The sequence below is a fragment of the Apodemus sylvaticus genome, chromosome 13, assembly GCF_947179515.1.
Source record: "Apodemus sylvaticus chromosome 13, mApoSyl1.1, whole genome shotgun sequence".
In the NCBI taxonomy this organism is placed as follows: domain Eukaryota; kingdom Metazoa; phylum Chordata; class Mammalia; order Rodentia; family Muridae; genus Apodemus; species Apodemus sylvaticus.
In genome coordinates, this window is record NC_067484.1 from 46,368,723 (window position 1) to 46,393,084 (window position 24,362).

The 24,362-nt window shown below is 40.5% G+C and overlaps 1 protein-coding gene across 1 annotated transcript; it reads right to left on the minus strand.

The window, feature by feature from the left end:
• Nucleotides 1–21,309: 21,309 nt before the first annotated feature.
• Nucleotides 21,310–23,051, minus strand: LOC127663642 (E3 ubiquitin-protein ligase Jade-2-like). The gene is given in 3 exon segments (XM_052155295.1): nucleotides 21,310–21,597; nucleotides 21,599–22,462; nucleotides 22,935–23,051. Coding segments are annotated over 3 exon segments (1,194 nt in total). The 3' UTR covers nucleotides 21,310–21,384.
• Nucleotides 23,052–24,362: the final 1,311 nt, after the last annotated feature.

A 24,362-nucleotide genomic window follows, 5' to 3' on the forward strand; every position in this document is an offset into this window, starting at 1 on the left:
CTTCATGGTGCCAAGCCTCAGCTTCTTTTCATGACCTCTTCAGTCCTGGACTGTCAAGTGCAATAGAGGCTGCACTTTCACCAAAGGCTTTTCCTGGCCATTCATATTGCCAAGCCTTGGCTGCACTCCTTCACCCATTAATGCTTTCAAAACCTGGGTGATTCTTACATATTACCACATCTGGCTGCCTGCATGATGTCTATTTTTTTGTCTTCTCATAAACACTTCACAGAAGATTTCACCTCAGTGATGCTAGATTCTTCTTAACCACCATAATTTCTGAGGTCCAAGCAACCAGTATCTATTTTCCCAGTAACCACTTCTACTCTTGATTCTAAATCCAGAGCCATATGGCTGAAGCTGCTGCGTTCTGTTGTTCACTGGGGCTGGAACATGGTCTACCTCTTCCATCACCTCTTTACCAGCTCTATGTTTTTAATCATTTCATTCACTGTCTAATCTTGGCTGTCCAGGAACTTTGCCTTGTGGACTAATCTTGAACTCTGCAAGTTCAAGTTCAAGTTCTAATCTTGAGATCTGCATTCCACTGTCTCCTGAGTTCTAGCATTAAATAAAGGCATGGACCACCACGCCTGGACCTAAGACTTCCCTTTTCCTTTTCAGAAGACTTTTATCTTCTGAAATTCTGAGTTATCTTTTTAACTCAGAAGTTCTGGAGTTTAGTTGTTTCCAGCTATAGTGAAGTTGACAAAGGAGACAATAGCTATCAGAAATGATCTTTTGTCAATTTGTCACATAATCTTCTCTCCTTATGTCCAAATGAAAACAATAACTGGGTCACAATAACTCCTAACATAATATAAGTATCCCTTGCTCAACTACAAACAATAAGCTTAACTGAGTGGGACCTTGCACAGAGGTCAGTATATTTTCAATTCCATTTAATATCCTAAAACACAGGATTTAGCTTCATTCCACTTACAGGTGCTCCTTTACTCTTGGAACCATATAATTTGTATTTTTGCTTTTTTTTTTTTTACACTCCAGATTTTATTTTCCCACCTCTGACTGTTAAAATCCCATACCACCCCCCCAGTCCCTGTCTCCATGAGGATGTCCCCACTCCCACCCCACCTGACCTCTAAACTCCATTGGGCCTCCAGTCTCTTGAGGGTTAGGCGCATCATCTCTGATTGAACATAGACCCAGCAGTCCTCTGCTGTATATGTGCTGAGGGCCACATATCATCTGGTGTATGCTGCCTGGTTGGTGGTCCAGTATTTGACAGATCTCAGGAGTCCAGAATAATTGAGACTGATGATCCTCCTACAGGGCTGCCCTTCTCCTCAGCTTCTTTCTGCCTTTCCCTAATTCAGCCAAAGGGGTCAGCAGCTTCTGTCCACTGGTTGGGTGCAAATATCTACATCTGATTCTTTCAGCTGCTTGTTGGGTCTTCAAGAGTGTGGTCATAATATGTCCTTTTTGTGGTTGTTCCATACCCTCAGTAATAGTGTCAGGTCTTGGAAAATCCCCTTGAGCTGGATCCCACTTAGGGCCTGTCACCTGACCTTCTTTTCCTCAGGCTCCTCTCCATTTCTATCCCTGTATTTCTTTCAGACAAGAGCAATTATGGGTCAGAGTTTAGACTGTGGAATAGCAACCTCCTCCCTCACTTGATGCCCTGTCTTCCTGTTGAAAGTGGGCTCTATAAGTTCCCTCTCCTTACTGTCAGGGCATTTCATCCTTCATAGGCATGTCCTTCCCTATGAGTCCTGAGAGTCTCTCAACTCACAGGTCTCTGGTGCATTCTAGAGGGTTCCCCAACCTCCTACCACCTGAGGTTGCCTGCTTCAATTCTTTCTGCTGGCACTCAGGGCTTCAAACCTTTTCCCTCACCCAATACCAGATCATGTTCCCCTCTTCCCCTTAACCCTAGATAACTTTCCCTCCCAGGTCCCTCCCTCCCCACTTGTGATTGCTTTCTTCTCCCTCCAAAGTGGGACTAAGGAGTCCTCACATGAGCCCTTCAGCTTGTTGACCTATATGAGTTCTATTGACTATATCTTGGGTATTCGGCACCTTTTTTTTTTCTTTTTGGTTAATATCCACTTATGAATGAGTACATACCATGCATGTCCTTTTGTGTCTGAGGTACCTCACTAAGGATGATATTTTCCAGTTCCATCTAGTTACCTACAAAACTCAGGATATCTTCATTCTTAATAGTTGAGTAGTATTCCATTTTGTACATGAACCACATTTTCTATATCCATTCTTCAAAGCTCAAGTATAAGTGGATCAAGGACCTCAACAGAAAACCAGATACACTGAATCTAACTGAAGAGAAAGTGGGAAGGAGAGTGGGAAAGAAAGGGGAAATTTCTTAAACAGAACTCCAGTGGCTCATGCTCTAAGAACAAGAATTGATAAATGGTATCTCATGAAACTGGAATGCTTCTGTAAGACAAAGGACATAGTCTATAAGACAAATCACCAACCTGCAGATTGGAAAAAAAATCTTCACTAATCCCACATCTGATAGAGGGCTAACACCAAAATATAAAAAGAACTCAAGAAGCTAACCACCAAAACACCAAACAGAAAACCAATAAAAAAATGAGGTATAGAACTAAACCAAGAATTCACAACAGAGGAATCTCAAATGACTGAGAAGCACTTAAAGAAATGTTCAAAGTCCTTAGTTATCAGAAAAAATGCAATTCAAAAAGACCCTGAGATTCCATCTTTCACCATTCAAAATGACTAAGATGAAAACCTCAAGTGACAACATATGTTGGCAAGGATGTGGAAAAAGAGGAGCACTCCTCCATTGCTGATGGGATCGCATGCTGGTACAACCACTCTGGAAATCAATCTGGATGTTCCTCAGAAAATTGGAAATAGATCTACCTGAAGACCCATCAATACCACACTTGGGAATATACTGAAAAGATGTTCCACCATGCCACAGGGGCACATGTTCCACTTTGTTCTTAGAGGCCTCATTTTTGCTTTTAAAGCTTGTTGTGCTTCAGAATAGTCCTCATAAATGTGAACCACAGAACAAAGTCTAAACTAGGCTTTTTTGAGAGTTCCTTTAATTAATATAAATATTTGTACCTTAGCCTCAGGCAGATTATTCTGACAAGGGAAAAAACAGCCCTACTCTTCAACAAAATATGACAAGAATGATCTCTAGGCAACACGTTAAATTTCTCCTCTGAAATCTATTGAGCCAGGCCAGCAGAGTTCCAATCTTCCTCAGCATCAATGTCTTCCATATTCCATAGCCCTACTTAAAGTAATCTACTACTTTCCAAATCCAAAGTCCCCAAATTCATATCCCTCCAAATGAAATCATGGTTAGATTTATAACAGCAATGCCCTAGTCACTAGTACCAATTTTGTCTTAGGGTTTCATTGCTGTGAAAAGACACCGTGACCAAGGTAACTTTTACAAAAGTGAACATTTAATTGGGATTGGCTTACAGTTTCAAAGGTTCAGTCTATTATCACCATGTTGAGAAGCGTGGGAGCATGCAAGCAGACATCATGCTGGATAAGAAGATGAGATTTCTACATCTTGATCCAAAGGCAGCAGGAAAGGATCCCTCTTCTACCCTTGGCTGACCTTGAACACTAGACGACCTTAAAATGTGACTAGACAATGAGAACTTCCTCCAACAAGGTCACATCTATTCCAACACGGTCACATCTCCTAACAGCGCCACTTCCCATGGACTAAGCATATTCAAACCACCACACCATGCTTACCAAATTTGAAATCCAAGTCAGAAGTCCATTTGTCCTACATTTTTGGTGATGATGTTAATCTGATCCCTTTCAATCCCAGAGCTCTTTATAGAGTTTTATGTCATGTCCTCTATAAACAAGTTAGAAAAGTTTTCCATAATAATGTACAATAACCTGTATCTAATCTCCCTGTCAGGATTGACACTAGTTATAAACACCTAGTTACCATGTGATATGACATATCAATACCAATATTGCCACAAGACAATTAGATAATTTTTGATACTGAAATTTCAGTCACTTAAATGATTAGATTCCAATGATTGCCAAATTTAACTATATCCCATTATAAAATGGCATCTAGGTATATAACAATGCTTCACAGAAGTATACTTGTGAGTCTGAATGTTGTGATCTGGATATATCCAGTTTTGTGATACACAGCCCATCAAGTGGACAGACTGCCACAGCAAAGTAGTAAAGTGCTATAAACCTCAACCTCTGAATCAAACACTGCTGATTTCAGAGGGACAAATAGAGATTGAAATGGCCACCTCTTATAATCAGGCAGGAATTCTAGAGGAGGAGGGAAACACCAATCCACCCAGAAAACCAAAATTTCTCATGTCTACATGATGTATAAGTATAAAGATAGAACAGAGGTTAAGGGAGCAGTGAAACAATGACTAGCCCAACTTGATACCCATCCCATGTGAGAGAGCCAGCCCCTGACACTATTAATGAAATGCTGATATGTTTACAGATAGGAACCTAGCATAACTGTCTTCTGAAGTGCTTCATCCAGTATCAGATGCAGGAAGACATAGAGAACCACAGTCAAATGTCAGGCAGGGCCTGGGCAGTCCTGTAGAAGAGTGGGGGATAGAAATGAACACGTCAAAGGGGTCAAGGAAGCCACAAGTAGATCCACAGAGTCAACTAACATGGGACCACGGGGTTCACAGAGCCTAAGCCACCAACCAGGGAACATGAAAGTGCTGGACCTAGATGCCTTATACATCTGTAACAAATGTACAGCTGGGTGTTCAAGTCTCAGTCTCTGTTCCCAGCCACTGGATCCTGTTCTCCTACATGGACTGCCTGGTTGGGCCACAGTGGCAGAAGATGTGGCAGATCTGATGGAACTAGATGTTTCAAAGTGGGACGGTACCATAGTTGGGGTCTTCTCTGAGAAGAAAGTGTGAAGCAATGTGGGAGAGGAATTTGTAAAGGTGAGACTGAGGACAGGCAGTAGTGGTACACGCCTTTAATCCCAGCACTTGGGAGGCAGAGGCAGGTGGATTTCTGAATTTTGAGGCCAGCCTGGTCTACAGAGTGAGTTCCAGGTCAGCCAGGACTACACAGAGAAACCCTGTCTGGAAAAACAAAAACAAACAAACAAACAAACAAAACGGTGAGACTGAGAAGAGAAGAGGGAGGTAGCTGTGATTGAGATGTAAATTAAATAAAAATAATTTTAAAACATTGATCTCTTATTACTTGATAGCAGTACAATGTTGTCTAGGTGCAAAGAGAATTGTGTTTTGGAATGGAAAAAATGGTTGCCCAGTGGGAAGTAGATTGAAATTAGAAGTATGAAGTTCTGGAAAGACACTGTATAATGTAGTGAAAAGGACAAATACAAGATACTGTATATCTAAAAATGTTTAAAGAATGAACTTTGAATATTTTCACTATAAAAAGTAATAAATTTTTGAAAACTAAATGTATTTAACATAATGAAAGCATTATGTAATATGTGCCTTATTGAGCCATTGTACTATACCATATTAAAAAACAGAGGTTCGATTTGTTACATTTTTTATTAAAAGCAAGATTTTTCACTCCTCACATTTGGTCTTAGTTACTTTTCTATTGTTAGGTTAAAACACTATGACCAAGTCAAATTAAAACATAATACATTCAATTTTTGGTTTCTAGTTGCAGAGTATTCCCATACCTATACATAATAAAAGCAATATACAGTAAGCCAGTAGCCAACATCAAACTAAATGGAGAAAAACTTGAAGCAATCCCACTAAAATCAGGGACTAAACAAGGCTGCCCTTCTCTCTCCATCTTTATTCAATATAGTACTTGAAGTTCTAGCCAGAGCAATTAGACAACACAAGGAGGTCAAAGGGATACAAATTGGATAGGAAGAAGTCAAAGTATCACTATTTGCAGATGATATGATAGTATACTTAAGTGACCCAAAAAAACTCCACCAGAGAACTCTTACAACTGATAAACAACGTCAGCAAAGTGGCTGGGTATAAAATTAACTCAAGCAAATCAGTAGCCTTCCTATACTCAAAGGATAAACAGGCTGAGAAAGAAATTAGGGAAATGACACCCTTCACAATAGCCATAAACAATATAAAGTATCTTGGTGTGGCTCTAACCAAACAAGTGAAAGATCTATATGACAAGAACTTCAGGTCTCTGAAGAAGGAAATTGAAGAAGACCTCAGAAAATGGAAAAATCTGCCATGCTCATGGATTGGCAAGATTAATATAGTTAAAATGGCCATCTTGCTAAAAGCAATATAGATTCGACTCAGTCCCCATTAAAATCCCAACTCGGTTCTTCATAGAGGTAGAAAGAGCAATTCTCAAATTCATCTGGAATAACAAAAAACCCAGGATAGCTAAAACTATTCTCAACAGTAAACGAAATTCTGGGGGAATCAGTATCCCCGACCTCAAGCAGTACTACAGAGCAATTGTGTTAAAAACTGCATGGTATTGGTACAGTGACAGGCAAATAGATCAAAGGAATAGAATTGAAGACCTGGAAATGAACCCGCACACCTATAGTCACTTTATCTTTGACAAAACAGCTAAAAATATCCAGTGGGGGAAAAAATGCCTTTTCAACAAATGGTGCTGGTTCAACTGGAGGTCAGCATGCAAAAAAATGCAAATTGATCCATTCTTATCTCCTTGTAATTAAGCTCAAGTACAAGTGGATCAAGAACCTCCACATAAAACCAGACACACTGAAACGAATAGAAAAGAAACTGGGGAAGACCCTTGAGGAGATGGGCACAGGGAAAATTTTCCTCAACAGAACACCAATTGCTTATGCTCTAAGATCAAGAACTGACAAATGGGACCTCATAAAATTACAAAGTTTCTGTAAGGCAAAGGACATTGTCTAAAGGACAAAATGGCAACCAACAAATTGGGAAAAGATCTTTACCAGCACTATATCTGACAGAGGGCTTATATCCAAGATATACAAAGAACTCAAGAAGGTAGACTCAAGAGAGCCAAATATCCTCCTTAAAAATGGGGTATAGAGCTAAACAAAGAATTTTCACCTGAGGAATATCAAATGGCTGAGAAGAAATGTTCAACATCCTTAGTCATCAGGGAACTGCAAATCAAAACAATCCTGAGATTTCACCTCACACCAGTCAGAATGACTAAGATCAAAAACTCAGGAGAAATCAGGTGCTGGTGAGGATGCGGAGAAAGAGGAACACTCCTCCACTGCTGGTGGGGTCACAAGCTGGTACTACCACTCTGGAAGTCAGTCTGGCGGTTCCTCAGAAAACTGGTAATGAAACTTCTGGAGACCCTGCTATACCAATCCTGGGCATATATCCAGAGGATTCCCCAGCATGTAATAAAGATACATGCTCCACTATGTTCATAGCAGCCCTATTTATAATAGTCAGAAGCTGGAAAGAACCCAGATGTCCTTCAACGGAGGAATGGATACAGAAAATGTGGTATATATACACAATAGAGTACTATTCAACCATTAGAAACAATGAACTCATGAAATTCTTAGACAAATGGATGGAACTGGAGAACATCATCCTAAGTGAGGTAACCCAGTCTCAAAAGAACACTCATGGTATGCACTCACTGATAAACGGATATTAGCCTAGAAGCTTGGAATACCCAAGACACAATTCACATATCAAATAATGCCCAAGAAGAAGGAAGGAGTGGCTCCTGGTCCTGGAAAGACTCAGTGCAGCAGTGTAGGGGAATACTAGGACAGGGAAGTGGGAAGGAGTGGATTGGTGAACAGGGGGAGGGAAGAGGGCTTATGGGACTTTCAGGGAGGGGGGATCCAGGAAAGGGAAAATCACTTGAAATGTAAATAAAAAATATATTGAATAAAAAACTTCTATGGCCTCATGGTAGGGAACATGGCCAAGGAACAGGCATGTAGATTAATGTTGAAACAGTAGCTGAGAGCTGACATCTTCAAGACAAACAATAGAGAGAAAGAGCTAACTGGAAATTGAGTGGCTTTTGAATCCTGAAAGCTGGCCCCAGGGAGAGAATTGCTCCAACAAGGCCATACCCCTTAATCCTTACCAAATGGTTTACACTGCGGACCAAGTATTTAAACATATGAGCCTATGGGAGCCATTCTCTTCATTTGCACAGATTTCCAGTAATTAAAACTACTAAAAGCTCCTTAGAAAAAACATTTCAACCAGACTTTTCTGTGGACATAGTCTGTCTTAAACGCAACTAAAACCTTCTGGAGGATCTTTGTGTTCCTTGAAATGATTCTGGAATATTTTCAAATTTATGTTTCCAAGCTCTGCTAAAAACAAAATCAAAATCAAACACAAAAACAAACCCTGTGCATTCTAAAGAAAGGCAGTCCACGGGAATTATCTGTCGCTAACATGGCTGAAGCAGATCCTTCATAAAGATGCATTAACGCAAACTAAACAAATCAACCTGATTTTCCCAAGTGCTGCTTACACAGCCAAACTGTTTTCCTCTTTGTCTACTTAAAACAAATCATTTTTTACACACAGGTTATTTTAAGAGAATTTTTCAGCTCCCATTGTCATGCTTAGAAATAGTTGATGCTCCTTATCTAGTTCCTTGTGCCAAGGAAAAATTGTTACTGCAGGAGATTATGCCTCAGTGAACAAGGAACCCAGATTTCTGCAGGTGAAGCATATAGAATAAGAAGAGGCCAACTATCAAGGGCAGAGTGTAAAATCAGTGATCAAAGAACTGAGTTACGAGACATGGATTGATTTTAAATGACTGGAAAAAAATTTAAATAAGCCCAGCAATAACAATGATGATAATAGTCACAAAACAGGGAGTGCAGATTCAAAAACAAAAAAAAGTTTAAGTAGAATAAGCTTTGGCTGTGTTTGATTTGGATTGATTTTCCTACATACTGACTGACTGGGTTCTTTGAGATTCTTCAGAGGCTGGGCCTTCCCTACGAGGTACACCTCATTCTTCTTGCATTTCCATACACGATGTGCTCTGTTTATAGATCTCAGTATAAGGATGATGTTTCACAGAGCTTATCTTTTTGACTGTAGAGTGTACTTTTGGAGGATGCGGTGTCTAAAATGTTCCCTTCCTTGTACTTTGTTCCTCGCCATGTGCTTCTAGGTGTGGAAATATGAAAGCACCAATATGACAGAGATGTTAAGGGTTAATGCACAAACAAAATTCACACATCAACAGAAGTAAATGATGGTTTCCCTGGTGCCAAAAAGAGAGTGATGTTGCAGCAGTAAACAAGATTATCATTACCAAAATTCTGTGTTTCAAGGCAATAGCAATTTGGCAGAGATTTTTAGTAACACAACAAATAAAATAATAACCTAAGGCATTTTTTTAAATCCATTGGTAGAAACATTAGGTAGTTAGAGGCAATCAAGGATATCTCTGTTAATTTGGATCTGATCTTATAACATTCCAAATTCTTATCAGTTCATCAGCTTTCCTAACACTAATAATAATGGTAACTGTAACCACAACTGTAACTCTAACCCTAAGCTTAACTCTAATCCTAGCACAAACCATAACACTAACCCTAATCTTAACCCTGAGCCTTCCTGATCTAACCCTAACCCTAGCTCTAACCCTAGCCCCGGCCCTAGCCCTAATACTATCACTAACAAACACTAACACTAACACTAGAACTAATACTAACAAACACTAACACTAGCACTAGCTAGTTAGCACTAGTTAGTTAGCACTAATACTAGCTAACACTGACACTAGCACTAGCACTAGTACTAGCACTAACACACTCATACTCACACTCACATTCACACCCACACCAACACCAACACCAACACCAACACTCACACTCACACTAACACTAACACTAACACTAACACTAACACTAACACTAACACTAACACTAACAAACACTAACACTAACACTAACACTAACACTAACACTAACCCTTATAGAAGCATCAAATTGAGGTGATGTTCTTCCAAGGAACGTTTGCTCAAAAAAAAAAAAAAAGAATATGTAAATATTTCAGAGGAAATCCCATGTACTTTGCTTCTTACTATCAAATAAATGTGAGCTATCTCTGCTGATGGAAAAAAAAAAGTATTATGTATTAAAATACAGAGCCTATAAGGTCTGGACTGTTTGAAATTTTAAATGTTTTCAATGAATCCATAGTTTAAAATATACCACAGTTTGAAGATAAGAAATACAATAAAAATAAAATAAAGTATATTTAGCTATATTTTGGTCTCCACTAACTTCTAGACAGCATGTTCTGTGTGTTAACTACATTTAATTTTAGTTACTATCTTAAGCATAGAATACATGCAATGCTAAAACAAAACTTCGAAATCAAACAAATACAATTTCTTTCTGTATACACATGTGACTTGTCTATGATGGTTTGATAACTGATATACAGGGCACAGTCAAATGTAGACTCACTCATTTACTGGGTAGGAACAACAGATTATTTTGAGATGGGAACAACCCCTGACTGTGATTGACTTCACAATTATTAATACTAATTTTAAGAACTGTGGCATAAGCTAGGATCTGTTAATGAAATTGAAAATCATGGCAAGAAAAATAAAGACTGCATTTATATAGAGTTCCATGTTTTAGCTAAACTGGCTGTCCTATGAACACTGGGGATCTCTTTTTCTCTAACACCTCCAACACCTTTTTCTCTAACATCTCCCAACACCTTTGTTACATGGACAGATCCAATTTTTCACATGAGTGCATGGAATCTGAACTCAGATCCTCATACCTGAATAACACATTACCTACTGAACTAACTCCCCAAGTCAAAAATTTAGCCCTTTATTATGAGAGAAATGTATAGCTATTATACATGCATACATACATGTATATACATTATACATATACATATGTATATATGTGTATATATATATATATATATATATATATATATATATATATATTAACCAGAGTTCTTTAGCAAAGCAGAGTCTATAATATGTAGCCAGATCATCCTTAAAGAAAGCCAGGGGAACAATTTTTTTTCACTGTCTGTCTAGGCATACTTTAGTCCAGTCAAATGGTAAAACCAAATCAATAGATAAATTACCGTTGTGATGAGAAATGAAATAGATAAAATGCATTGAGCATCTGTAAATTGTGGTTGTTAGACTTACTCTAGCTATTACATTCATCTCCAACCCTCCCTATTTTCATCTACCCATAAAACTAAGTTTGGGCTAGGTTCCTGGTTTTCAATTTGGAAGATTCATTGCTTTAGGTGAGACTATTCAAAGTCCAGTTAATATCCTCAGAATAAATGTCTTTAGACATTATATCTCCCTCTCTTAGATAGATATGAATGAAACTGAGTAAATAAAGTAAAAAATCCGGATTTGGGGCCAAAAGTTCAGTCTAATATGGAAAAACATTCGTAAAGGCAAAAACTGTTTTAGTTGAAAATGATTGGCAAAACATCATCTCTAATCTATAGGAATACATAAAGGAAAAGGAGTTGACTGAGATGAAGAGGAGAGCCTTCTTCCTCTTCTGAGGACATAATGAGTGAACCCACTAGCTCTGTTTTATGGACTAATGAAGTTTCACCAACAGATCATGGGAAAAACCTGAATGCTGTGGAAAAATGGAACTTAAAGTGACATACCTTGTTTCTCATTTTCCAGGGAAAGCAGGTCATCTCCCTTACCCTCTGAGCCTCCTGTACTCATGTTCACATTTCTGTTGCTCGTTCCCTGAAAGAGGACGTAAAAGAAGCAGAAATTTCAGAGTTGAAGTGACTATCTTCCTATCCAGAATGAAAGAAAAACTTATAAATATTAAAATTATAAGATGTTACATGAAAAGGCACATCTCACCAACATCAACTTCATCATCATTGCTCTCACTTTTTCAGTAAAATTGCTTGGAGTTTGATAGACATGTGGGGAATTTTTAAAGAAAAAAATGTCATTCATAAACTCTGCTTCATGTACTACTGAGAATACATGGAAAATAAATGGTTTTAAAGGAGTTACCAATGAGATTCATTTAAATGCATACTTATTAACAAGTATGTAAATAATCCCAACTTAGATAAATACAGCCCTATTTATAATTGCCAGATGCTGGAAAGAACCCAGGTATCCCTCAACAGAAGAGTGGATGCAAAAAATGTGGTATATCTACACAATGGAGTACTATTCAGCCATTAGAAACAATGAATTCATAAAATTCTTAGGCAAATGGATGGAGCTAGAGAACATCATACTAAGTGAGGTAACCCAGACTCAAAAGGTGAATCATGGTATGCACTCACTAATAAGTGGTTATTAACCTAGAAAACTGGAATACCCAAAACATAATCCACACATCAAATGAGGTACAAGAACAAAGGAGGAGTGGTCCCTGGTTCTGGAAAGACTCAGTGAAACAGTATAACGGGGAAGTGGGAAGGGGTGGGTGGGAGGACAGGGGAAGAGAAGGGGGCTTACGGGACTTTCGGGGAGTGGGGGGGCTAGAAAAGGGGAAATCATTTGAAATGTAAATAAATTATATCGAATAAAAAAAACTTGATAATTATCTGAAAGTAAAAACACACTCAAATTAAAGAAGTAAAGCATATTATAAGTGCCATAAACTCCATACAAAATTAAAACTGTAAAAACAAACATCCCAGTAACCAGTAACTTACTAGTTCTGTAGGCTGAGCAGTTTGTGATGAACCATGAAGGCTGACACAGAGGTAAACGTGATTCAACTTGTTAAATGAATAAATGTGAGACCAGCAGTACAAAGAGGACTAATATACTACAGGTATCTTTCCCTAATTGTTCAGAGAAACATACATACACAAATAAATGTAAAATATGCAAAAACTGAACATTCTTCCAAATTGTCAGCATTCCAAGGGAAATAACTGTGCTGGCTCCATCATTAAAACCTAAAGTTTGAAGAATGCAAGCCTCACCTTGTGCCTCCTGACTGAGGTGGCATCAGTTGAACTTTGGTCTTTATTGCTCTGAAAGGAGTGCTGCCTGCCTTATGCAAACACCAATGCCAGCAATGCTAACAAGCCTCAGTGCTTCCAGTCAGCTCACCTAAGTAGGGAACATTTACTTTTGTTCCATTTCCACAGAATTTCATATCAATACATTAAAGCAATGCCAAGGCAATGAATCCTTTTCTCTCTGAGAGTAAATGGTCAGCTTTCCCCAGAAGTCTCCATTGCAGACATTCAGTCTGTCTTTCATTCATAGTTGGTCTCAGTCATTTTCATCCATCCCTTTTGGGAAGACATAAGTTCTGCACCTCTCCCTATCCTTTACAATACAGGTACATCTATGGCTTTCCATTTAACAAATGGTTTAGATTGCACATGGGGTGACTGTCAAGCTGAAAGGCCTTAAATGTGAATTCTGAAACATGAAACAGAGGTCACTTTAGAGCGCAAAATAGGAACCTATCCCGTTGAAGATGCACATTAAGTCACACTGGCATATTTAACCTCTATATTTATAGAAAAATATTGTCTTAGATGGAAATCTGTAAGCAGCCTCACTGTAGATAAAAGAAGATCCATCCCATTTATAGTCTTAGTGTGTGTGTGTGTGTGTGTGTGTGTGTGTGTGTGTGTGTGGTTGCATGGTCCTAATGTCCTTTATATGAACAATATAATGAATGATACGGCCCTTTGAGAAAATGTGCTAAGACAAAATATTGAGGCAAGCCTAACAAGTCAATGATCCAAACCCATATTTAATCCCTACGTCTGCTAGCAAAGTGGACTGTGTTAGGACAAGGAACACTCTTCAACATCTTCCCTCTCATTCCAGACTTTCCACAGCATAAGACCATCTGGTAGCCTGCTTTCTCACTTATTCTCTGACAGTAATGGTAAAGAAGAAGAATGGTTTTGAGTTCCAACTGTAAGTTTCATAGTAAATTACACTAGTGTTTTGCAGAGCTATGTGCACAAGTTCACAGAATTTCATGGTCTGAAGAATCAATAATGTTTCTCAGCATATCCTTTGTTCTTCAGGGTGTCCCAGACGGAATAAAGCATAAAAACCAGGAGCAACATGATATTTTGCAGAGAAGACATCTATGAAGCTATGAGTAGAGTCAGGGGAGAAAATGGGAAGTGTGGGTTTCATTTGGACATTTTCTTTGTCAAAGTGATGCACCATGTTCTGAAAAGTGGAATTTTTCTCAACTCTCTTAATGGAAGTGTCCTTGTCTGCTGAAGTCAATAATGCTTCTAAAATCTGCTGTCTCTTTAGGGATTGTTCTCAAAGTTCTAAAGAGTATAAAACTGTTCTTACCATCTTCTCAATTTTGCTTTTTTATTTTTGGATGCAATTGAAATTCCTTTCTTGTTGGCCTTTGGAATCTAATTGCAGCTGTGATTACTAAAGATGATTGAGAAATCTCTGCAAAACTTGCCATCTGAAGTGAAAGTAAACTATGCAAAAGCTTCATGTGCTTCCTTTCTAGGTACTGAAAGGGTTAAAGGGGCCAAATGACATCACTTGGGTAGCAACTACTGCATTCTAGAGCTTCCATCTTCTAGGCCACGCCCTCACTACCACCTGTCCTCATTCTTTTCTATGTGACAGAGCTGATTTTAGAGAATGTGTTTCAAGATCTTCAACCTGTGTATTTTTCTTTCATGCATTACCGGGTCCTAAGTCAGCCTCTTCCATCTGTAGCTGCCCATACCTTATAGTGTGGCTTTCCTGATAAGCATTCCTCTGGAAGGGGCTACTTACATCAGAGCTCTTTTTTACAGCTTCAGCTTCCCAGGGACTCTCCTCATACTCCTTCCTCACTGAGTGGTGAATCCTGGGCCGTATCTACTTCCTCTCATGTCTTTTTTATTCACTTTCCTTGTATTGACTATACCTGTTTGGGACAGGTCTAAGTGTGTTTTCAAAGTCATGTGGATCCTTTCAAAGCCTTTCAGGAGATCTTTCTGACATCTTTATTTTCTCATTCCGTTTTGAGGAGGAAAAGAACTAACTACCTGTTTCTGATAAGAGGAGAATTTTTCTTAGTAACAATCTTGCTTAATTGAAAGGTTTCAGAAAATTTACCTCTTTCCTCTTACAGAACAGTGGAATGGATAGACTACCATTCATGAAAACTCTCTATGATCCTCAGTAGCCAGCCCATTTTCTGACTACAGTGAGTTAAAAATGAAAGAAGGCATATTTCCTATAGAATTCTTTGTAAACAACTAAAGCAGTGTAGAAAAAAATCAAGTTGCCTAGATTATAGATGTGGGAATATTTCCACCCTTTAACTGCATCTGCTGATTAATTTCACCAATGATCATAGCAGCTCTGACCCCTGTCTTAATGAGAGAGCAACATGTAAAGATTCTCAACCTTGTTTTGAATGAAAATGTGTGTCAATGGAAGTAATTCGTGTTTTTCTGCTTAATTAAAACCCCTATAAAATATTTCTGGCTGTTAAAAATCTGTTCTTCACACTTTGAGAGGGATAGCCACTGGGATTAATATGACAAAGAACATCAGGCTTGGGTTTGGACATCAAGCTATGAATCATGGCATCTGGCTTCTGCTTGGAAAGCAAATTATCTTGCTGTGTTTTATTACACAATCGATTACCAAGGCCACCATGTGGTGTGTTGGACTGACCCCTCATCCCTATTATGTCAGAAAAGAATATGGTCTTAAGTGCCATCATTCATCTCAAATGATACAAACAATACCACTCAATGTATATTCAAGGGCTCTTTATAATAAATACAATCTTAGTAATGGATAAAACTTGTTCTTGGCATGACTAAGTTTTCCCAATAAGGATAATAAACATTCTAAAACTAGAAACCACTTATATTTTCAGTAACCTTAAGTTAAATCATGTTAGAGACTAAATATTGATTGAAAACATAGGTGTTGCTGAATAGACATCATGTGCAAAAACTGGTTTCAAGCATACTGATAAAGGGAAGCCTTGGAGACAGACCCTCTACCTGCATTATTGCTTTGTCCAGAATTCCATATTTCATAAATAAGTAGCAGAGTATCTTTCAGTTTCTGTAACAATATACTATATGTATAGGTGGGTGCATGTGCACTAAATACACACACACACACACACACACAGACACACACACATACACGCACACAGACAAACACAGAGAGGAAAAGGGGGTTGGCATTTTGTAGGAGGCCTTGCCACATCTCATTTTGCCTTGAGAAAAGGGAAGGATCTCAGATTCCTTCAGGAAATGCCAATAGAAGAAATGTTCTGACAATAAATATTTCTTTGTTGTTCATTTTTCTTATTGTTCGTGTTTGAAATTATTATTTTTACCCTCTAATCTTAAATTTTATTTTTATTTTCCTGTCATCTTATTTATCTATTTATTTATACAATTTTCATTGTGAAGCCCATACTGGCCTTAAACTCTGACATCTCCCAACTCACACCTCTGAGTGCTCTGGTTACAAACACATGCCACCAACGCCTGGCTAGAGTTTCCTTACCAACTAGAAAGTTTACACAACTAATTTTTTTTAATAGTAGACTTCATTATAAAATATCACAAATGAAAATATTATACAATATGAGCTATATTGTAGAGTGTCTGAGTTGACCTGAGTGATACGTGGGTTACTCATCATGCTTGTAACGTTGTGCTGTGAAAAATCATGAAATCTGTCCTTAGCATTTTCAGCAACATATCTTTCTTAACTATTGCTAACATTCTGTATTTTAATAGATTGTTCAAATTTTTATGACCTGCATAACTAAAATTTCATGTCCTGTTACTGATATCCTCTTGGCACTCTCAAAACCCCAACACACCTACAAACCACTTGAACCCTTGGTAACCACTACACCATTCTCCATGTCCATTTGATCCAATATTTAGATTGTATGTTCTCTTACTTAGGGTTTTATTGCTGTGAACAGACACCATAACCAAGGCAACTCTTATTAAGGACAACATTTAATTGGGGCTGGTTTATGGGTTCAGAAGTTCAATCCATTATCATCAAGGAGGAAGTATGGCGGCATCCAGGGTCTCATTGCGTTGGAGGAGCTCTGAGTTCTACATAATGATTCAAGCCTGTAGGGGAAGACTGAGTTCTGGAGAGCTAGGAGGAGGGTCTCAACGTCCACCTACCACAATGATACACTTCCTATACAAGACCACACCTACTTCAACAAGGCTACCCCTCCTAATAATGACACTCCCTGGAAGAAGCATATTCAATGCACCACATATGTGTTAGTTAAATATATGGTAGTTAGCTTTTGCAAGGGCTTGTTTCTTGTTGTTGGGTAACATTCTTTGGGTTTGTTCATGCTTGTGCAAATAAAGTAAAAACTTGACAATATAGAGCATGAGACAGATTTAAGGAAGTTGGAAGAAGGAAACATTTCCTACTTCTCAAGGAACTAAAGTCTTAGTGCTCCCCAAAATCATCTCTGGTCTTTCCTATTTTTTTATTTATCTGTTTGTTTATTTATTTAACGGTTTATTTATTTATTTATTTATTTATTTATTTATTTATTTATTTATTAGTAGGGTGTAGAGACAGGTTGCCTGAAACTTTTTTTTTTCACAGAAAACATTGCTTTATTAACTGAATTTGCCAACACACGAGGAGTGCTGTGGGCTCCTTAGACACAGAGCCTGATGGGGGCCTGCAATCTGGGTGCCCCAGTGAGTGAGCAGGACAGGACGGGGCTGGAAGCTATGCAGCAGCAGCAGCAGCAGCAGCAGCAGCAACACAATCATGCAAGGGCACAGTGGGCACTGGCCACGCGGGGGTGGCCGAACATTCTATTGCTCGTTAAGGGTCACGAACAAGGACGATGTACAAAAAGGAGAAATAGGTCTTTGCGGTAATGAAAAATACATTTTTTTCTCTACAAAAAAATCTTCTCTAATACAAGAAAATAAATATTGCAACATAAGCCAAAAATAATTTAAAATTGCTCTTTTCAATATATTTTTTTCAATAGTTCTCTTGTATATTAACAAATGGCACATCACTTTCTTTGAAACAAAGACAGAAGGTGTCTCCTCCTGTGACATTCATATCACCCTCCCCACTGCCACCCCCAAATTATTTGGATGGAGCACAAGTGTGCATCCTTGGGAGAAGGTGGCAGGAAGCAGCTTAAAGAACGACCAAAGGTCCCCCAATTCCAACACCTCTGGCTCTTATGGCAAGTGCCATAGGGTATCCATGCATTGCACACACATCTGTACAAAACTCACACACACACACACACACACACACACACACACGCACGCGCGCACGCGCGCGCGCATGTACACAAACAGGCAGGCACACGTGTACAGTCTAATACCTATAATATAAAACCCTATCAGTCACTCACACACACACACATACACACACACACACATGCATGCACACGCACAGTCCAATACCTATAATATAAAACCCTATCACACACACACACACACACACGTGCATGTACGCACACAAAGTCCAATATCTATAATATAAAACCCTATCACGCGCGCGCACACACACACACACACACACACATGAACGTGCATGTACGCACACAAAGTCCAATACCTGTAATATAAAATCCTATCACACACACACACACACGTGCATGTACGCACACAAAGTCCAATACCTGTAATATAAAACCCTATCACACACACACACACACAGACACACACACACACGCACGCGAGCGCGCGCACACACACAGTCCTATACCTATAATATAAAACCCTATCACACACACACACACACACACGCACACGCACACGCACACACGCATGCACGCATTCGCACACAGTCCAATACCTATGCCCGGGAACCTGGGTGACTGAGGACCTTGCATTGCAAAGACCCCTCTTGCCTTTCACAAAGCCAGAGCCCATTTAATAAAGTAAACGAGTATTCTATCTTTCTTTATTTCAAAATACACTTATGATACAGAAAAATACTTTCCTTGCACATTAGCCTGTGTCCTGTGATGAGGAAATGAGGTGGAAGGGATACGTTAGCCAGCACAAGTCACAGAGTCCTTTCTCCCTTCCTAGGGAGGGGTTATGGATGAGGGCAAGAGTGGGCACTGACTCTGGTCTGGAAAAGGTGCCTTGGTCACAGTGTGGCAAAGCCATCTCCAGCACAGACAGTGTGGCCTGGAACTAAAGAGAGGCCTCATCCTCCCTGCAGCCTGATGGACACCTTACAAGGAGAGACAGCTGCTGGATGAAGACTGGCATGGGGCTTGGCCTAGTGACGGGGTCTGCTAACCAGCCAGCCATTATCCCAGACTGGGCTTCTGTGGCAGAGCCTTGTTGGACAGAGTGGTCAGGGACATTCCCTTCCTTCCCCTGCAGCGTTTGGTTGTCCTTTAAGCCCCCCATGCCCTTCGTGTCCCGCAGTTCAGATCACCAGGTGGTCTAGCAGATGAGATTCCAACCCAAAGTGACCCAAAGCACAGGGGTAAGGAAGGTCCGTTGAAAGGCAGTGAACAAGAGACAGGGTGGGGATGACGCTTGGCGTTGAGCTGTCACTATTACCAAGACGGGCAGGCAGACTAAGTCTATGTGGTAGCTGATGCAATCTGGATGCCCAGGATCCTTGGAGCCCACCCCATGCCATCGGAGTCCATTTGTATAAGACACATTGGTCCAATCACCTAACTGAAGTCATTATCTTTGTTTCTGATTTTGCTTAAACTCACTGTCGTACCTTGATAGTTTTGGAGTCAAGGTGGTTAAAGGTCCTGTGTATTTGCTCCTTGTGTATCTATGTGGTGGCTATGGGGGAACCACGCTCACAGTCAGGATTCTCCCCCACTCAAAAGGGGGAGGGAGTCCTCAAAGTTTAGGACCACACTCACAGTGGCTCAGCCCAGGAACCATAAACCAACAACAGCAGCAGCAGCAGTAGCAGCCTTCCCCAGAGGCCTTGGGCCCTTCTCTGTAGGTGTGTGCAATAACCAAGTCTCTGAACTTTGTTGCTAACCAATTCCTTTGAAAAGGAAGTTCAAGTCGATGACAGTTGTCAGGTCCGGGCTGTGCTGTGTATTATGGTCAAAAGATTCTTTGGCATTCTTAGAATGATTCGACTGGTTCACTGGACTTTTTCAAGGTTCTGGCTGGAGAAGATCTGGCTTTACCAGTGGCGGAAGTGACCCAAGAGTAATTCATAAAAGAAAAAAAAAAACAAAACATGTTTTCACGGAATTCCTTTGTTCCCTGAGCTATCTATCACCCTGGGGCCGCTCCATCAAAACCCTTCAGAACCTACCTGGGGGCTTGGAGGAGGGAGGATTTGAAGAGGAATAGGAAAGGGGGGTTACAGTAGGGAGGGAAAGGGGGTTAAGGCGCTAAGGGACAGAGGAATACAGGAAGATCCAGCAACAATTCAACCAGCCCCAGCAGGCCACCACTGGCCTGCCCTGGGCCCCGGGATCCTACTATACTTGTTGGAAGGATGTTTCCAGAAGGAAAATGAGGAAGCTCATCTCTTAGCAGGACTAGGAAACTTCAAAAGGCAGACGGTCTGGTCTGGCCAGCTCTGTCTGGAGCCGGCAAGACTGTGACCGAGACTGGCCCCAAAGGAAGATAGGAAGTTAAAGTCCCAGAGTGATTCTCTGCAGTGGGCTGATCTGAGCCCCGAGTCCCGGGCTGGGCACTGGCCCTCCCTTGGAGCCCTCTGCCTGTACAGGTGCAGGGCTGTTTGGGGAGTCCCCTGAGTAAAGAACACAGCTCAGGAAGGATTCTGGGAACCCTTTCTCAGAGCTGCTTGGGCTGGGCACTGGCAGGGACAGAGCAGCAAGGGAGTGGGGGGATTGCGGGTGGGCGGGCAGGCCTCAGATGTTGTGGGCTATTCAGGAGCCGGCGGGCCACCTGCACCCCCTCAGTGCTTTCTCATAAAACTCGTTGTGCTTGTGACAGTGAATAGACTGGCTGGGTATCATTTGTTATACTTCCTTTAGGGATCAGTGGAGTGTAGCAGGACACCCCCCCAACCCAAAATGGACCCCAGTGCAATATGGAGGGGACAAGGCGGGGCAGGCCCTGGGATGGCCCATCTGCCATGAAATAATGCCCAAACGACAGTCTGTGTCACCCAGTGGCCGTGGGCAGGAGCCCTGAGCTCTCTCCCTTACCTTGTGTACATCAAGCCAGAAGCCCGGCGATGTGGCATGGGCTGGGACAGAGGTGGCACATAGAACCTGGTATAGTCCCTGTGGCCGGGGCCACGGGAGGAGTCCTAATGTCCTAGGCCAGCATAAAGAAAAGTCAACGGAGTGGAATTCAGAACTCTCTCTATATTAAAAATAAAACCATGACAGAGTGGTGGGTCTGAGGTACTCAACAGTTGGAAATGGCAGTCGTGATTGGGCTGAGGCCTTGTAGGGGACCAGGGCAGGGCCTGGGTGAGTTAGGAGGCCAGCACCCCCATAAGAACCATCTCCTCTGCCCCTGCCTCCCTGGAAGCCCGTTGTACCCCACTGTCCTCTGCCTCTACATCAGAATCGCTCATCTCCTCATCAGAGAAGTAGCCGTCAGCCTCGGTGTAGAAATGCAGGCTGACCTTTGGCCTCTCAGCCACAGCAGATGGCAGTCCTGTCCCAGCATCAGACCTAGCACCCGGAGGTCAGATGACTGACCTTCATCTCTTGGGGTGGCCAGAGCCTGCTCGAGGGTTTGGGGCTCACTGTAGGGCCAGGCACTTGGACATTCAAATCGGAAGCCACAGGGGTTGTCTCATCCAGGATCTCAGACACCAGTGTTGGAGGACTTTCCAGTGCTGCTGGGACTGGGCAGTCTCCAGCTGCAGGGCTGGACGGCAAGGGAGAAGACGTCCTCCATGGTGGCTTCCTCGTGGGTGGTCCTTCCGTGCCCTTGCCATCCTGGGCCCAGGCCTTCCTGGGTGGCTTGTCTGGAGTGGTCCGTGCACTGGGCCCATCCTGCAGCGGGCGTGGTTTCTTCTTGGCAGGCAGGCGAGTGCGGCCTCGGGCCTTCCTGGCAGGGTCACCGGGTCGCAGTGAGGGATCCCTCATGAAGCTGAGTAATGTCTCCTCATCTTGTAGCAGTTCTTCTGACAGCAAACCTGGAGCAGGATCCTCCCGGTGCCCACTGTTCAAAGACCACTCCCTCATGGCCATGTCCTCGGCTGTGATCTGAACCGACTGTGCCAACCAACTGTTGAAGAAAGTGCCGTCGATGGGGAATGAGGTGGACAGAGCTAGCTGCCCCAGAACGGACTCCGGGCCAGCCTTCCCTTTCTCTTTCTTCTCAGGACTGCTGCCCTTGGGGCCCTCTCGGTCCTTCCTTTTTGAGCCAGTCTTCTTGCCCTTTGACCTCCTCCCAGAAGGCTCTCTGCAAAGATCTTGCTCAATCAGTTTCATCTGCAGATGGAATATCTGTTCCTGAAGCTTACAGATGGCGTGCTTCGTTCTCTCCCGCCTCGTCACCATGTAGCACAGGTTCCTCACCCTCTCCAGGAACTTATACTCCTATTATCTCAGCCTCCAAAGAGCTGGCATCAGAAGAGTGTGAAAGATATGTCCCAATCCATGATTCTTATTTATGTGACTCTTGGATACAAAGTCATCTCAGTCCTTAAAAATCAAACAAGTTATACATTAGGCACTATTATGGATGACTGTGTATTCTCTCCCTGTTTTTCTTAAAAAATTCATTCTTATCCTGTACTGATGTCATTCTCTTCTGCATTAGAAAAACAACTACAGTTTGACATGCTCCTTCTTCTTGGAAAAGTCATCACTCATTCCAATATTGGCAAATTCATTGAATACCTTTAAAGTCTTATCTATGTTGTCTGTCAACAATGTTTTCTTAGCCTTGACTTTCCCAAGTTGTCCCTGCTTCCCATTATTTTTGTGTTTTCTATGTTCACACAGAGAACAAAGATTTAGGACAGTGACAATTCTTTGTTCCACAACTTCACCCAAGATAAGGGTTTACACAATGACTCTTATTTATAAGAGAGTCTTCTAGGGCCTCATCATTAGACTCGTCAATTGGAGATGTACTACAATGCCACACATCAATCTGTTCATGTTTAAATTTATCACTCTTCATCACAATCTTACATTATTAATATTCTTATTCAGTTTTTCATTTACTCCTTAAATCTCAATACTGTCTATAAATATTTCAACGAATGAATTTCTAATGTTTGATGGGAATCAGTAATAGCATACATAAATTAATCATATGAACTAAAGTAATACATAATTTTACTCAAAATAGCCATGTTGGTTGATTGCATAATTAAAGTTATAAAACTTAAAATGAAGTATGAATGCTTCTTTGGAGGAAACTTTTTATGGCTCACTGATTCTGTTTCACCTTTCTCTCTCATAGTCTACATGTATCTAGGAAAATGATGACTGTGTCCTATCAACATAGTGCATAGAATACAGGAAGAACTGACCATAGCATAAGTTTGTAGTATATGTGAAGGGTTTTTTTTTTTTTTTTTGCTACAATTTGATCTTCCTACATTCTTCAAAATTCTAACCCATTTAGTTTCACCTGTGCCTAATATAGCTGAACTTTAAGAAGTTGATAAATAATGTGATGCAGAAAATATTTTAAATGCAAGACTTATGATTCACTTTAGTTTCTTTGTTAAGTTTTATTCAGTGATAATAACCTGTGCTTCAAGAATGTTATTCATAGTTACTAAATAATTTTAGTAGAAGACAGAAAGTGAAATAGCAGCTACTTAAGGAGAGCATCATGATTGATTCACAGGAGGCTAAGACATGTTGACATAAATGTTGAGACTGAGAAAGAAAATCTCAAATACTTAGATGTTCTACTGATTTGCACAGAGGAAGATGGTTACTGGGTATAATCCATTTCATTGTGCTCAGTGTGTCATTGTCAGGAGGATGACACTTCCTGAGGGAACATAGCCTCTCAGATGAATTACAGTCAAATTTATCAGAAGAAAAGAAGTGAGATTCATTATGGAATCTTGTTTTTATGGTCTCTTAAACAGGAAGCAAAGTATCTTAGCTATTATATATGAATATCACAACAATTAATGTAACCAGTATTACTTTGATGCTAAAATAGACAAAGGCATTGCATAAAGTAAAACTATTAGACTATATTTTAAATGAACAAAATTATGTAATAGAGGCAAAATTGACAAGTCTGCTAGCACATTAACAGCTCATTAAGATCATTCACCATGATCTATGGACTCATTCTGAAAATGTAGAAATGCTCCAGTATTTGTAAAACAATGTGATATTTCACTTGATAGACTCAAGCATAAAAACTATCACTCAACAGACAAAGAATAAATGTATTATACATGGTAAACCTAGTGTCGATATTACACCAAATGGGAAAATGTTAAAAGCTTTGTCTCAGAGA